The following is a 16,657-nucleotide window of genomic DNA, read 5'->3' as shown; positions in this document are numbered from 1 at the left end:
TTTTCTCAGTGGATTTCAAATTTAATAATTCCAACTATTGTTTATGTACTACTTTATAACTACCTGCAGGTGTTTGTGTATTTATGTGTGTTTATATGTAGTGTGTGTGTGTGTTTCTCTTCACTGAGAAAATTGTACTGTAGTACCTCTAAAATATTTGTCTGCGTGTAGTATGGTGACAGGGTGCTTTTTTAAAAAATAGGTGTAAAAGAATTTATGGAAGTTCTCTCAGGTTTTCTAAAAAGAATTGTGGGGCGTGTGCACAATGGATAGTCCATTAAAAAGAACCTGCTTTTTCGATGACTTACGTATTTGGAAAGCAGTGCAAAACTTACGCAAAAACAAATCATCCAAACCATCTATTTCTATAATCAAAGAATCTGAAAGAAAGGGGGTGTGGCATTAGAAAACAAATGACTTCAGGCCACAGAAGCTGAATTGGTTAGGCTAATGACTAGGGGATGTGGCAACAGCAACACCAGAATCACACATTATTTTTAAATTATTGCTGCAATTTAACATACATTTAAGTAATGGGCAAGCTAATGGTAAATTTGATTATCTGTACAGTTCTTCTGGTCACAGTCAGTCTTTAAGACTCAAAAGGCAGACTTAAGATAGGCTTCTCTAGGGGTTTGGACAGTTCTACCAGTAATCTTCCAAGACACAAGGGACAAATGCTTCCTGCTGTTACCTTGCAGCAAAAGGTAGGCATCCACTCAGGCGAAGCTGAGTGAGAAGAGAAGGGTATTTTCAATTGTTTCAACAGTTCTGTTCACAATGGAAAGGTACACAAGGCAAGATTATCTACGTACGAAAATATTGTTTGGGGCAGACATGGTGTGTGTTTGAAAGTGAATGGGAAGTAATTACAATAATATTATAGAAAATGGCAGGTTTTGCTTCTTAACTCTTCAGTGGCTGGAATAAAAAAGCTAGCCTTCAGTCTAACCTTTCATTTCAGCAAAAGCTTATTGCCAAAGCATGAAAAATGTGAAGCAACTATGATAATGTTCAGAAGCTTGAACCATATTATTTAAAACAGCCGCCTCAGGGTGAAACTAGATGTTCTGCACACACATTCTGCAGCCCACATTTGTCAAGGTAATAGGAATGCATGGCCAAAGGAGAGCATAGAGGGGGAAACTGGTATTTAAGACTTCCCAAGTCCACCAGTATAGGTCCGTATAGTTAAAGCTATGGTTTTCCCAGTAGTGATGTATGGAAGTGAGAGCTGGACCATAAAGAAGGCTGATCGCCGAAGAATTGATGCTTTTGAATTATGGTGCTGGAGGAGACTCTTGAGAGTCCCATGGACTGCAAGAAGATCAAACCTATCCATTCTTAAGGAAATCAGCCCTGAGTGCTCCCTGGAAGGACAGATCGTGAAGCTGAGGCTCCAATACTTTGGCCACCTCATGAGAAGAGAAGAATCCTTGGAAAAGACCCTGATGTTGGGAAAGATTGAGGGCACTAGGAGAAGGGGACGACAGAGGACAAGATGGTTGGACAGTGTTCTCGAAGCTACGAACATGAGTTTGACCAAACTGCGGGAGGCAGTGCAAGACAGGAGTGCCTGGCGTGCTATGGTCCATGGGGTCACAAAGAGTCGGACACGACTAAACGACTAAACAACAACAACAACAAGTCCACCAGTTTATCCCTGTAAATGCCCCCCCTCAGCTATTCCTCTCCCTCAAACAGGCTTTTTAGGGCACTAAAGCCAGGCCTCATTAAAAAAAATCAATTAAAAGCAGCCTGGAAGGCATTTTCAGAGGGTAATTGGTAGGCGGAAGAAAGGATTAAATATTGCCCGCCCACCTATTTTGCTTTGCTAGTGCACTTTTCTCCACCCCACCATTACAAGGACATAACAGAGTTGGAACCCTGTATTATGACTATGCCTAGCTCCACCCTAAACACCAAGCTAAATCTATGTGCAAATCAGAAGCCACTTATCAGGACCAGCTGCTTAGAAGATGGTGAACCCACATTGAAATGTCATTTTACCTTCATAAACTTGAAAGAAGCCTGTGTGCGGTGTAAATATTGACAGGGAACTTAAGTTCATCAAGCTGTTCAGCTGTACAACCTCCATTTCCCCCAAAGGGCTAGCAAAGGAGCACTGCTTAGCCCACTGCACCCATACGGTGTAAAGACTTATTGTGCAAAAGTCAATATATCATCTCAAGATGAGGAAAAAAAAATCCCTGAGCAACCCTAACTATAATCCGTAATTGTCATTAAGAGCTCTCATTATACAGAGCAAGTGTAATTAGAGCATCATGCCCTCACAGGATGTAGTGCACAGAGAATGCTAGAAGGCTTCATAAATCAGCGCCAGTCTCCTCCCCTCTGCCACAAGAGAAAAATATTATATTTACATATGTTAGATGATAGGAAAGGCCAGTTGGTCCTTACAAAAATTAGCCTAAATGCTATCCACAATATCTTGTGGGGCTCCCCATTTCATTATGCATCTCAGAAAATAAAAGGGATAAAGTTTGCCATCAATAATTCTGAACGTTATCTGCTGAATCCCGCAGATTCCAGAGCATTAATAATTCAAGATCTTGTGGGAATTTTGTCATGGTGGAGCTACAACTTGTCTGCAAACGGAGCTCAGGGGATGTTCAATATGATCTATTCCAGCATATGCGCACAATTGCTACATTCATCACGATGCAAGGAAAACATTATCTTTCTTCAACTTACGGTTTTTAAGAAGATGTTTTTGTAGTTTACACAATAAAACCTCCTGAGCATTAAAAAAATAAAAAATAAGACCCAGGGTTTAAGCACATATTGCTATTTAAATCATGCTAAAAAAGAGCCACTGTCTCTCTGGGTATACACTCAGTCCCTGGGTCTTGTGCTTTTTCACAAATGAGCAATTTGGGTGATTATACAGGCATCGTAAAATGGAACGGAAAAAGAAAGTAATCCAATTGCATAGCATGGCCATGCAACATGGTATAAACATCATAATAGTACACAAAATAATGAGGCTAAAACAGTTAAGGAAATGTTAGAGGATTTAACTAAGATAATGCTATTGAGCTAACAAAACTGCTTACAAATTCACAGTGACGTACTTGCACTTTAATTTGTTTTGCACAAATTATGTTATGCACCTTTCTCACACTTAAAAAAAATTGTGGTGACCTTTTGTGGTAAGAAACTTTTTACAATTTTTTTTAATTGTGTGCCACATTGTTCTTACATTGTTTCAAGGCAACAATTCTATAAAAAAAACCACTTACTAGTAAGTCCCACTGAACAGAGCAGAACTTATTTTTAATAAAGCATGAATTGAATTATATTTTTTCCTCATTCATTCAAGGTAGCAGTAGAATGTGTGCTGTTCTTTATACAGTGGTACCTTGGTTTACAAACTTAATCCTTTCCGGAAGTCCATTCTTAAACCAAAGCGTTCCAAGGCATGCTTTCCCATAGCAGCGGGGGACTCAATTTACAAATGGAACATGCTCAACAGGAAGCAGAACATGTTCTGCTTACAACACAAGTTCGCAAACCAAAACACCTACTTCCGGGTTTGCAGCGTTCTTAATCCAAGTTGTTCATAAACTAAGCTGTTCTTAAACTAAGGTACCACTGTACTTAAGTTTTATCCAAGTTGTTACACTTGTGTGTATCAGAAAATAGCTGCATTGTAGCCTACTGGATAAATTGTCACAGTAGGTTTGTGCTCTGAATTCCACCTTCTCAATGCACTTTGAGAATGTGCAAAATATTGCTGGTGCCAATAATAATATACAAAGGACACACATCTTTCCTATGGGCCAACACCTTCTTGACAGAATATGGCCAAAGCCTTTGCAATGCAGAGCTTTATGCTTCCAGAGATACACAATGGGGCACAACTTTCTAGAGGTTCTTAAACTGGTATCTGCACATTCCTCCACTGCATTTGTAAAGAAAAAAATCACTTTACTCTGAGCAAATAGTTAAAGTCGGCGGTATAAGTAGTACTGAGCTTTGGCAAGTGGCTACTCACTTTTCATACATACAGGAGTTTGTAAGGACTCTGTACTGGCTGGCATCTGTCTGTCTCAGGAGACAACTGAGGAGTGTACTGGAGCTAACTGAAGTATGATACAGTAAGTTTTAATACTTTGTAATTGTGAGGGCAGGCCACCTCCTAAAACTTATTTGCTTTACTAAACTGCTCGACTGCTTCAAATTCCTCCATTTACCCCAGTCTGCTCCCCTCCAGAAGTTTTGGACTACAATTCCCATCATCCCTTACCACTTGGGAGATTATGGGAGCTGTGCCGTCATGATCATGTGATGTAAATTATAGAATACCCTGAACACCTTGTCAAATCACATAACAGACATTACAGAAGAGCAAAAAGTCTCTTTATCAGAGATTAGGAACCAAAGTATTCTTTGTCCCAGGAGAACCATCTCAAAATGCTATTTATTCCAGAGCTATTCTCAAACTATTTTTTCAGAATCAAAATATACGGGTTTTTGAGCATGTGTCCTCAGGAAAGAGGGGGCATCTGTTCTCTCCACAGTCTCTGCAATAACCTTTTACCCATATTTCACAGATGGCCTCCTTTTCACTGTCCCTTGGCTATGATTCCATAACTTGTACATGGTTCCATTCATTTACATGTAAATTACAGGGGAAATGATAGATTAGAAACCTTAAATTATTTACTCCTGCCCTTTGCTCCCACAAAACTCACAGCTGAAGATGAGCCAATGCATACATATCTCCTCTTGTTTTCTTTGAGCACAGTAGAGTCTGATCACCTCGTTTTTGTATCCTGAGAGCTGTTCTGCCATATTCCATAAACAAAAGCTTTCTTTCAACACAAATAAACTAAGCCACAAGGGGCCTTCATCGGGAGTTGCAGGTCTCATATTCAGGCAGCATATTTGCAGGTTCACTAGTTTCTGAAACCAAGGCTACTGATGTGTCCCACCTTGGTTGAGTTACGGGCATGTAGGAAAATGCAAAGCAGAATATCATGGAGCAGAATACAGGCATACCTCATTTTATTGTGCTTCGCAGATGTTGAGCTTTTCACAAACTGAAGAATTGGACCGTCTAGAGGGGCTGGGAGCTGGGGGCACAGTTATACAGTGGTTCCGCTCCTTTCTCCAGGGTCGTGTACAGAAAGTGGTGTTGGGGGATGAGTGTTCAGACCCCTGGGCTCTCACTTGTGGGGTGCCTCAGGGGTCCGTCCTCTCCCCCATGCTTTTTAATATCTATATGAAGCCGCTGGAAGAGATCATCAGGGGGTTTGGGCTGGGTGTTCATCAGTATGCGGATGACACCCAGCTCTACCTCTCTTCTAAATCAGAACCAGTGAGGGCGGTGAATGTCCTGTGAGAGTTCCTGGAAGCGGTTGGCGAATGGATGGCGGTTAACAGATTGAGGTTGAATCCTGACAAGACTGAAGTACTGTTTCTGGAGGACAGGGGACGGGCAGGTGTGGGGGACTCCCTGGTCCTGAATGGGATGTGTGTGCCCCTGAGGGACCAGGTGCGCAACCTGGGAGTCATTTTGGACTCACAGCTGTCCATGGAGGCGCAGGTTAATTCTGTGTCCAGGGCGGCTGTCTACCAGCTCCATCTGGTACGCAGGCTGAAACCCTACCTGCCTGCAGACTGTCTCACCAGAGTAGTGCATGCTCTGGTTATCTCCCGCTTGGACTACTGCAATGCGCTCTACGTGGGGCTACCCTTGAAGGCGAGTCGGAAACTGCAATTAATCCAGAATGCAGCAGCCAGACTGGTGACTGGGAGCAGTTGCCAGGACCACATAACACCCGCTCCCAGTACGTTTCCGAGCACAATTCAAAGTGTTGGTGCTGACCTTTAAAGCCCTAAACGGCCTCGGTCCGGTATACCTGAAGGAGCGTCTCCACCCCCATCGTTCAGCCCGGACACTGAGATCCAGTGCCGAGGGCCTTCTGGCGGTTCCCTCACTGCAAGAAGCAAAGCTACAGGGAACCAGGCAGAGGGCCTTCTCGGTAGTGGCACCCACCCTGTGGAACGCCCTCCCATCAGAGGTCAGAGAGATAAACAACTACCTGACATTTAGAAAATACCTAAAGGCAGCCCTGTTTAGGGAAGTTTTTAATCTGTGATATTTTAATGTATTTTAATGTGTGTTGGAAGCTGCCCTGAGGGGCGGGGGGACCCGGCCAGATGGGCGGGATATAAATAAATAAATAAATTATTATTATTATTATTATTATTATTATTATTATTATTATTATTATTATTTGCAGGAGTTGCTGCTGCTGAGCTGGAGACAAGGCTGCAGGAGCCTGCCCCCACAATGCAGCGGCTCTTGCTGCTCCTTACAAGGACACGGGTGCAACTGCAGGTAGCCTGGCTGCTTAATAGACCACAGCATAGTGTAAACATAACTTATATATGAATTGGGAAACAAAACAAAATAAGTGTGACTTACTTTATTGTGATATTCACTTTATTGTGGTGGTCTGAAACGGAACCCACAATAACTCCAAGGTATGGCCGTATACGGGACGCAGGTGGTGCCGTGGGTTAAACAGAGCCTAGGGCTTGCCGATCAGGTCGGCGGTTCGAATCCCTGCGACGGGGTGAGCTCCCGTTGCTCAGTCCCAGCTCCTGCCAACCTAGCAGTTTGAAAGCACGTCAAAGTGCAAGTATATAAATAGGTACCTTCCAAGTGGGAAGATAAACGGCGTTTCTGTGTGCTGTGCTGGTTCGCCAGAAGCAGCTTAGTCATGCTGGCCACATGACCTGGAAGCTGTAAACCGGCTCCCTCGGCCAGTAACACGAGATGAGCGCCGCAACCCCAGAGTCGGTCACGACTGGACCTAATGGTCAGGGGTCCCTTTACCCTTTACCTTTTTTATGGCCGTATACACTTCTTACTTTTCTCAGCTTTACAGAATTATTGTGGATTTAACTAGGTATTAGTTGGAACATTAGGGAACATTAGGAAAGTGGGACAAATAGGTAGAAATCCATGGTTGGTCATGAACCATGGCTCTGGCTATATCATTTTCTCTCAGCCCAACACACTAAAGGAACAAAATGAATCCCATGCGCCCTTCTTCAAAGAACAGGGCACAAACCATGACTCAGCATGACTGCAAAGTAAATCACAGCTTTTTAGCAATGATGCTTGTTCTCTTGAGGTAACAAGCAAGCCGTGGTAGGAGTCTGCATTACCCACAGGGGACAGCTTGCGGTCTGATGCCTTTTAATGTTGTTTTATACATTTTTTGTCATGGTTATATTATTTTGTACCTCTATCCGATAACTTGTAAAAGCCTCTGGCTTTAACAAGTAAACAATTCAATTGTAAATTTATTCCCATAAACATCTCACCATTACCTTGAGGCATATTCACAACAAGGCAAGGTTTAACTGATCTGAACTCTGATTAACCAGTGCAGCTGATAAACAAGCATTTGGGATGCAGGGTCTACAGTCCTAAACTCTGTTAACTAGAGAATAAATCCCACTGAAATATACTGGAACTTCTGAATAAACCTGCTTAGAATTGTACTTTTAAGGGACCTGATGCCTTGCAGACTGCTTAGATGCACTGATTCCTTCCCGATTTTTATTAATTCATTCAATGCTATTTCTAGGCCACCAAGTGCTCTCAGGGCAGGAATACAATAATGAAACAAGTCAGTACTATAAAACCATAACCATATATAAATTAAAATATATTTTAAAAATCCTTAAAATGTGCAACTAGTAGCTGGTGACAAACAGCTGCAGACTGAGTGGCTCATTATAGACCACCCCTTTACCACCCACCCACCCACCCAAAGACATGTGTGAAGAAGTGTATCTTCACCAACCAACGAAAAATCAGAAATATCAGTGCTAGACATGCCTCCAATGGAACAGTATTCCAGGGATGGGATATTGCTGTAGAGAAGGCCCTTTCACGTGTTCTCAGGGACAGCTCAGCCAGTAGTAGAGCATGAGACTCTTAATCTCAGGGTCATGGGTTCAAGCCCCATATTAGAAAGGATTCCAAGGGTCATCTAGTCCAACCCCCTGCAATGCAAGAGTCTCAAGTAGATCATACATGACAGATGGCCATCTAATCTCTTTAAAACCTCGAAAGGAGTCCACCTCCCAAGGGAGTCTGTTACTTCTTACCATCAGAAAGTTCTTCCTGATTGTTAAATCAGAACCTCCATTTTTGTAACTTGAAGCCATTGGTTCTGGTCCTACCCTCCAGAACAGGAGAAAACAAGCTTGCTCCATCTTACATGTGACAGCCTTTAGACATTTGAAGATGGCAATAATAGTATTATTTATACCCCACCCATCTGGCTGGGTTGCCCCATATTTCCTCTCAGTCTCCTACCATTGAGGTTAAACATACCAGCTCACTTAACCGTTCCTCAGAAGGCTTGGTTTCCAGTCCCTTTATAGACTAGGAAGTCCCTTTATAGACTAGACTAGGAAGATCTGGTCTCAAATTCCCAAACAGCCATGAAGCTTGCCCCTGGTACTATCTCTCAGCTTACCTACTCCATAGTGTTGTTGTGATGATAAAAAGAACGGAATAACCATGTATGCTGCCATGAGGCGGGATATGAGCAATAACTAAAGGTAGATCCATACATCAACAATGGAGTAAAGCATGGAACTTGACCTGAGGACCATAGGCAATCAGACAAGAATGTTGTGTGAAACTCAGTCATTTCACCTAAATCTAGAACACGTAAGAAGCAGTTGCTTCTATCAACATAACTGCTTATGCGTTAAAAGACAGGGTTGGTCAGCTAAACAAATCTGAAACAGCTGACAACTGTACTAGTATACATTTACATTAACTATGTATTTTGGATCTGAACACAGAATATTAAACATATATTTTATATCTATATGAAATGTAAGTTTGGTAGGCCTCTGTAAACAGAGTGTGCTTGTGCAAAACAGTACATGTTTGGGATAAACCACCCTGCAATTCACTTCTTGGGGTTGTACCTGTACTGATCCCTGGCCATTCTGCTCCATGTATGCATTCCCTAACTCAGATCTGGAACCAGTAGTCTCCAGATGTTGTTGGACTCCAACTCCCATTATCCTTGACCATTGGGTGGACTACTGGAGTTGGCAGCTCATAAACATCTGGAAGGCCACAGGTTTCCCACCCTTGCCCAAACTGATGGCAGGTATAATTGGTTCTGCCACATAATTAGCTGTAATTTTTGGAGAGGAGTGCATATGTAGAAATTCTTGCATGCAACAGCAGTTCCTCTTCTGCATTCAAATTCTCAGGAGCTTGGCCAATTAGACTATTCTGGGCTACTGAATCTGCAGGTCACTTCTTCAAGCAAAGACAATAAAAATGAAGCAAAACAGAAATTGCTTGTTGTCAAATACAAATAAAGGGGGAGGAGGGAATCTTCAAAAGGCACCTTTTTCTGAACAGCTGAACAATTTTGCACAACAAAATTAATAATTTAGCTACTGGAAACATCACATGTGCATAGCACTGCAAGCAGACCACTGGCATTTTCATTTCAAATTTGTACAGTCTTTGGTCAATGCACATCATCTGCATTTCTAACACCTGCTTCAGTCAGCTATGAAGTGCAGTACTATCTATAAATCTTCTTTCATCTTTATGATGTCCAGCCAATAATAAAAAAAGAACTGCACAATGGCTGCTAATTATTTAGCTTTAGAAGGATATGAAACTATTCACATTGATTTTGATGTATTTAAAATTCCATTTACTAAAAAATGTTTTAAAGAGTAACATCATTGCTATCCTATTTGCACACAATGTGCATTTTGTCCTTTATAAAATTGGCATTGCATTTACTCCCACCAGCAAAAAATAAAAATAAAGTAAAATAAAATTTGAAAACGGAAGTAAACTACAGTACAATTAAGCAATAATGCACAACAGGGTGTACCTTAATAGGCCATTAACCACATGCCTCAGGTGTATTGATAGGCAGGAGGCCAAAACAAGGAGGACTTCAAATAATCCATAAGTGCACCAATGGCTCATTAGTGCATACCACAGAATTACTTGTTGCTATAGTAATATGCACATCAACAACATAAAAAGAGAGATTTATGGTTGGGTGATGTCACAAGCAATCTTTCATTGAACAGGTTTGTCCATGTGTAGGCTTAAAAGTTGCCAGAAGCCTGTAGTAGAAAGAAAACTAGCAAACCAGAAATAAAGACTATAATGCTTGAGGAATGTTTTTTTTTCCTTTTCCCCAGCAAATCCTGTGGTATTACTCCAGACTAAGCAATTTAAGTGTTCTAGCATACGGAGGAGAAATTGGTTTTACTAATAAAGGCAACCCGATTTTCTTCTTTACATTCCCAGCTCCTGAAGCAGCAAGCAGTGTTAGATAGGGAATAGATGAGGGTGCTTTTGGACAAGCCACTATCTTCCAACCTCAAGGCCTCATCTCACATACGTACAGTAGTTGTAAGAATTTCTCCTGCTGGACTGCAGAAGGTAATAGACACAATAAGACATGGAAAGGATTCTGACTCCTCTCGAAAGACAGCATACTTCTGGAAACCTTCCTGTATGCATTTCGTCATCTGTCTTCCTGAAATTTATCTCAAAGAACTGCAACCATAAGAACTGCAACCATAAGAGTCCTGAAAGACCTACATTGGCTCCCAGTACGTTTCCGAGCACAATTCAAAGTGTTGGTGTTGACCTTTAAAGCCCTAAACGGCCTCGGTCCGGTATACCTGAAGGAGCGTCTCCACCCCCATCATTCTGCCCGGACACTGAGGTCCAGCTCCGAGGGCCTTCTGGCGGTTCCCTCACTACGAGAAGCCAAGTTACAGGGAACCAGGCAGAGGGCCTTCTCGGTAGTGGCACCCACCCTGTGGAATGCCCTCCCACTAGAGGTCAAAGAGAACAACAATTACCAGACCTTTAGAAGACATCTCAAGGCAGCCCTGTTTAGGGAAGCTTTTAATGTTTGATGGATTTCTGTATTTTAATGTTTGATGGATCTCTGTATTTTAGAATTTCTGTTTTGTTGGAAGCCGCCCAGAGTGGCTGGGGGAACCCGGCCAGATGGGCGGGGTATAAATAATAAATTATTATTATTATTATTATTATTATTATTATTATTATTATTATTATTATTATTATAAGAGATGCATGGTAGGTTACTGCTTTTTCTTCTCATCTCCTATATACAGTGGTACCTCGGGTTAAGAACTTAATTCATTCTGGAGGTCCGTTCTTAACCTGAAACTGTTCTTAACCTGAGGTACCACTTTAGCTAATGGGGCCTCCCACTGCTGCCGTGCCGCTGTGTGATTTCTGTTCTCAAAGTTCTTAACCCGAGGTACTATTTCTGGGTTAGCGGAGTCTGTAACCTGAAGCGTCTGTAACCTGAAGCGTCTGTAACCCAAGGTACCACTGTACAGGGAACAACAATTCAAGTTGTTGCTGATCACCTATAAACCCTTATATGAGCTCAACCAATATGATATCCAATTGTTCATAAATTTATGGGAGAACACCTGTAGCAGATTTCATTCACCCATGAGATGAGATCTGTCCAGGCGCAAAGCAACTGCCTGCCACTGGTGGTTCTCAGGCTAGCCCTACCATTAGGCAATTGCCTTAGGCAGGACAGGCTATGGAGCAGTACTGGCAACCCTTTGGCTGTTCCCTTCAGTGGGAAAAAAAAAGATCAGGATGTGGTACATGGCCTGTCATGCATCTGCTACACAACCCTGCCTACCCTCAGATGTGGTGGAGGATGCTATTCCATCACCAGTGTTGAAGCAAGTTTTAATTGCCAGTCCAGTCAGCTTCCGTACATGGAAATGGGGTGTCGTGCTATCTTTGCTTCAGGTAGTCCAAGTGTCTTGAGCAGGCCCTGGTACCTTTGCAGTTAAAATATCTAAACCATTCCAGGATCTGTGACACCAAGACATAAAAGAATCTAAAGCTGAAAACAGGATCAATTCACCACAATTCCTAACAGAAAACTGACAACTGAGAATATGAAATTACACCATGAAGACATAGTTGCAACAGCTAGACATTATACACATTACTGTATTACTCAACATCAGTAGTGAACACTTACTTTAGTTGCTGAAAATAAGCAGTCATAAGAAAGTCAAAGAGGTATGTTTGGCCAACATTCTTCAAACATTTTTTCTTTCTTTTAAAATATATTGTACAGTATGATTTTACAAACTGGGAAAGAAGATATTATCAACAAGCTAGTCTCCTCCCCTGCAATTTTCTGCACAGTGTTTTGGGTTTTTTAACACAATGCAGAACAATTAACAGAAAAAGCATGAACAGCATTTGGTGCAATATAATGAAATAAAAATGCCAGTCAATTGGTTGGTTTCACACCAATGGAATTTCTTTAAATAGTAATGAAATCATTGCTTAAAAAAATAAAATCCATCATTAAAAAAAATAAAGAAGTTGGTTCAGCCTATGAAAATTAGATTTGTAAGTTGTTGGTCATTCCCATAATTAAATCTCTGTCACAAATTTGCAAGAAAAATGGACACTGCACCTAATGCATTTACACGAGTCCTGTCAGGCTATATAAAGCATTCTGCCTACTAAAATGGAGTAGATAAGAATTCCATACATTTTTATTAGAAGGGCATTTTGTGGAAGGATGCTGTGTGCATGTACATATATAAATTTATGTACAGTTACACTGTTCTTATATTAGCACTAAGCTGCTAACCAGCACTTCAACACAACAGTCTTTAGAAACAATACATCCAGAATAACTGGGCAACAGTACAATAGGCAATTAGTTAATATTTAAGCATTTTATCCATTTATGGCATTTAATGCAGGAACCAGTTGCCTTTGGCAGGTGAACTCCAACAACACTAATTATTCCAGGTCTGTGACATTATAATAAAATGTGTATTTTATTGTATAATTATTTTTATTATATTTGTTTCTATCCTGCATTTTAGGGCAAGCCTTCACAAGGCAGTTTACAATAAAAATGGAAAATACATCACATAATTGAACAAACAACATATGGTAAAATGGCATCAGATAAAACAAAGAAGCATCAGATAAAGTCATAAACAGGGGTCCAGCGATTTAAAAACAAACAAACAAACAAACAAACAAACCCTTAGTGGCTTATTATTTTTTAAAGTACATGTACTGTACAGTACTATGGTCTGCCTGAAGAGACAAGGCCAAGCAGAGATCTCAGGGGAGAAAATTCCATCACTGAAACGTCTCCATTGCTTGTTGGGCAGAGAGCAGCAAGTTCATATGAGAGTAGGTGCTCTTTTAAGCAACATGCTCCCAAAACTGTTCTGGACTTCAAATAGCACTAACACATTAGTGTCTCAAAACATAGGTAACCTCTGCAACCAATGCAAATTGGTATAATAATATGATAAAACCACCTACACACAAACAAGCATACCTCTGGTCACTGAATTCTGCACTAGCCAAAGTTTCCTGTCTTCAAAGGCAGTCCTCTGTAGAGAGCATTGCAGGAGTCTAGTCCAGATTTAATCATATATATATTTTTATAACTACATGCTATGCTACCTAATCCTATATGTTTACTGAAAAGTAAGTCCCACTGTGTTCAATGGGTTTATTCTCAAATAAATGTGCAGAGACCTACCATCTTAGAGCCACAGTTATTGCTGATAACCAACTGCTTTGAATTACTAAAATGCTATCATATTTTATTAAGTTGCTGTCATGGGGAAAACTCAAATCACTTATGTTCCACAATTATTCTAAACCCAACTTTTTAAATGAGAGGAGGAGATAATGATATTAAAACTCAGAGCAATTCTCTGTGGCATAATTCTAAAATATTCTCTTGGCCTGAAATTTATGTAAATTGAATTCATCTATTATTAGTTAATTACCAGGCTAGCTACAGGAAAAAAAGTTTTCTGTAACAATTAGTTCTTTAAAACACTATGTTTTAATTAGACCTATGTTATTACATTAGTTATAAATATGCACATATTTCTGCCTGCAAAACTACAGCAATTCATTTTCTGAGATTGGTTTGAAATTTAGTTCCAATTCTAAAAACCATACATCCAGTATATGCCTCTGTCATTGCCAGTAAATGCAGACTATCAAATGCTAATATATTTAAATAACTGGAGAATACATATTATTTCAGAAAGCTCTCATTCATATCTCCAGGACCTCCAAGAAAAGCACACCACTTTGTCTGAAAAACTAGATCTCCCCAACCATATATAGAACCATTCTCTTCTCTTTTCAGGTCTCCTGATTGCATATCTGAAAAGCACTTACAGGAATGTCTTTATTGGTCATAGAATTATCACACTATAGGTCATCGAACCCAACTCAGTGAACCAGTTTTCCGTATCCAACACTCTTTGGGAGGTTAGGCCTTGACATACAAACTAGCATCATCTTGGAGGGCTCTTGCAAATGTCAGGGTTTGCAGAGTGCTTTACTTTATATGAGGTAACTATGGAGCTGAACGGACAGATATGTTGGAGTTTATGGCACAGGGACAGCTACGCTATATTGTACCACATTGTACAATATAGCGTAGCTGTATTGGAGGCTTAGAAACCAAACAAAGTATGTACACTGACCATATTACGCCTACCCACATTTTTTATTGAGATCATGCAGCATGGCAGGGCCACAGTAGTTCTACAGATAGCTGCAAAAGGCAGCTTTGTAGCTAATTGATAGAGGCCTAACACCAGTGCTCTGTGATGTATTCTAGTGCTTTAAAAATGGTAAAAGTTGGAAAAATACCAGGCTTCAAGCATTATGAGCTATATACATGGAAATAACATCTGAGTATGGAAGTCTCTCTCTAAATACCTATGTTATCTCATATTATTTGCAGCATTTTTGTATATGCATGTTTAACTTAATGATAGTGTTCATAACGCACAAAGTAATATTGTACATCCCCTTATTTTAAGTATTTATTATAATGCAACTTTTTATCAAAGTAATTGTCAGCATCATATGTGAGATGAGCAATGTGTATTATAACGATACAAAATTATACAAAATGTCTCTTAAGGGGCCAAACTGTTTGATTTGCTGAATACATAAAACAGAGGAAAGAACTACTGGACTGCCCTTTCTGCATGTTTTTATAGTGTGTGCTCAGGAAGTGCAGCCCTAACATGTAAACACAGAAATGATACTTTGAACAGCATTGACTGAATGTTTATTTATACTTCTTCCAATAGCCTCCCTGGGGTCATGGAGCAGAGAAAATTGGTGACACGTCACTGAGTGAATTAGCATTGTCTCTCTCATCATCTGGGCCATGTTTTTCTTTCAAAATGCATGGCCCCTTGATAGAAAATAATGATTGTGTGATAAGCCTCATTAGAAAATCAATATATTGACACTAGCCTCCAAAACATCTGAATAATAATAGATTGTCACCTCATTAAGGAGACTATTAACATGTACTTAAGCATCATTAAATTATATTGATCAGAGATTATTCATGCACTAATTTTCCGAACAGCAGGAGACACAGAAAAGAAATACAAGCTTGGGTATATTTAATGAGCACCAGGACAGATAATAACAGTCTCCAATTCTCCTCCCAAGCAATACAAATATTAAACAATGGTAAATTAAAGAGGCGTATAAAAAAACAGTATGACTCACCAAAAAACTTCCAAATGCTGAATTAAATATCGCGGCTGCCTAAATAAAGAAAAAAGAAAATCATTAAGTCTTTCTGCTTTACGCAAAACACTCCTATCATTTCATTCAAATCTTAAAGAATCTAGCTTGCCATCACCACTGCTTATAACAATTGCAAGTAGGTATAACGTTATGTGATTCAGAAAAGAAATCTGTAAACATGAGGCTGCACAGAAGGCAAACGGACCAATGCCAGTGAATATGATACAAATTATAAACTACTGCTAAAGACCTGTCCAGAGTGAGTATTTTTTTACATGGATGACACAAATAGTACAAACAGACCAACAATATAATCCTAAACATAAACTTACTAGGGCAGAAGTCTTACTGAGCTCAGTGTTTAGAAATATACTGTTACTATCGTGGAACTTTTAACTGAATTCATATTGAAATAGGTAAACCATAGGAACACAAGACTTTTAATCCTGAAGGCCAGAGATACCTATAGAATGTAAGGAACTCAACAAGTAAGAAAAATAAATGACTTTGAATTGATTTTAAATAAAGTGTTATGCTTACCTAAATTTCCAAGAAACAATGATGGAAACAAGCATTAAGGATAAGCTATCAAACTCCACGAGATATAAAATATTTACAATCTTGTAAAGCTTTCCCCTTTGCTATCAGAGAAGAAGAAACCCTTGCATGCCATCCACTTCGATGATGCAGAACCAGGATTAGAGGGAAGGAAAGTGGGGGTGGGGAAAGCAGAATCTGCCATTTAAATGAAGAAGGGAGGCAGAATCAAGTTAATCACCAAGGATGTCTTGCAGGCACAGAGCAAGGACGTTTGAAAGAGCTGGCAAGTTTGAACCAAATCCAAACACAGGCTAAGCTGAAGCAGAACCTGCCTTCTGCCTCTATAAAGAGATTGCAATGTGAATGAATGACTAATGAGATGCTTGGCTCCAGAGAGCTTAGCTTTCTTATTCGAGTTCATAATTAATT

General features: G+C 40.2%; 1 protein-coding gene across 2 annotated transcripts in view; it reads right to left on the bottom strand.

Annotated features, from left to right (window-relative positions):
• The window catches only part of SLC10A7 (solute carrier family 10 member 7), a 138,239-nt gene that overhangs the window by 87,269 nt on the left and 34,313 nt on the right, over positions 1-16,657 (bottom strand). For both annotated transcript variants that reach the window (XM_035113913.3, XM_088660288.1), the window contains exon 5: positions 15,668-15,706. In XM_035113913.3, coding sequence (XP_034969804.2) covers positions 15,668-15,706 — 39 coding nt within the window. The remainder of the gene's footprint in view (positions 1-15,667; positions 15,707-16,657) is intronic.

The sequence above is a fragment of the Zootoca vivipara genome, chromosome Z1 (assembly GCF_965207765.1).
Source record: "Zootoca vivipara chromosome Z1, rZooViv2.hap1.1, whole genome shotgun sequence".
Taxonomy (NCBI): domain Eukaryota; kingdom Metazoa; phylum Chordata; class Lepidosauria; order Squamata; family Lacertidae; genus Zootoca; species Zootoca vivipara.
This window is presented reverse-complemented; position numbering and strand designations above follow the sequence as displayed.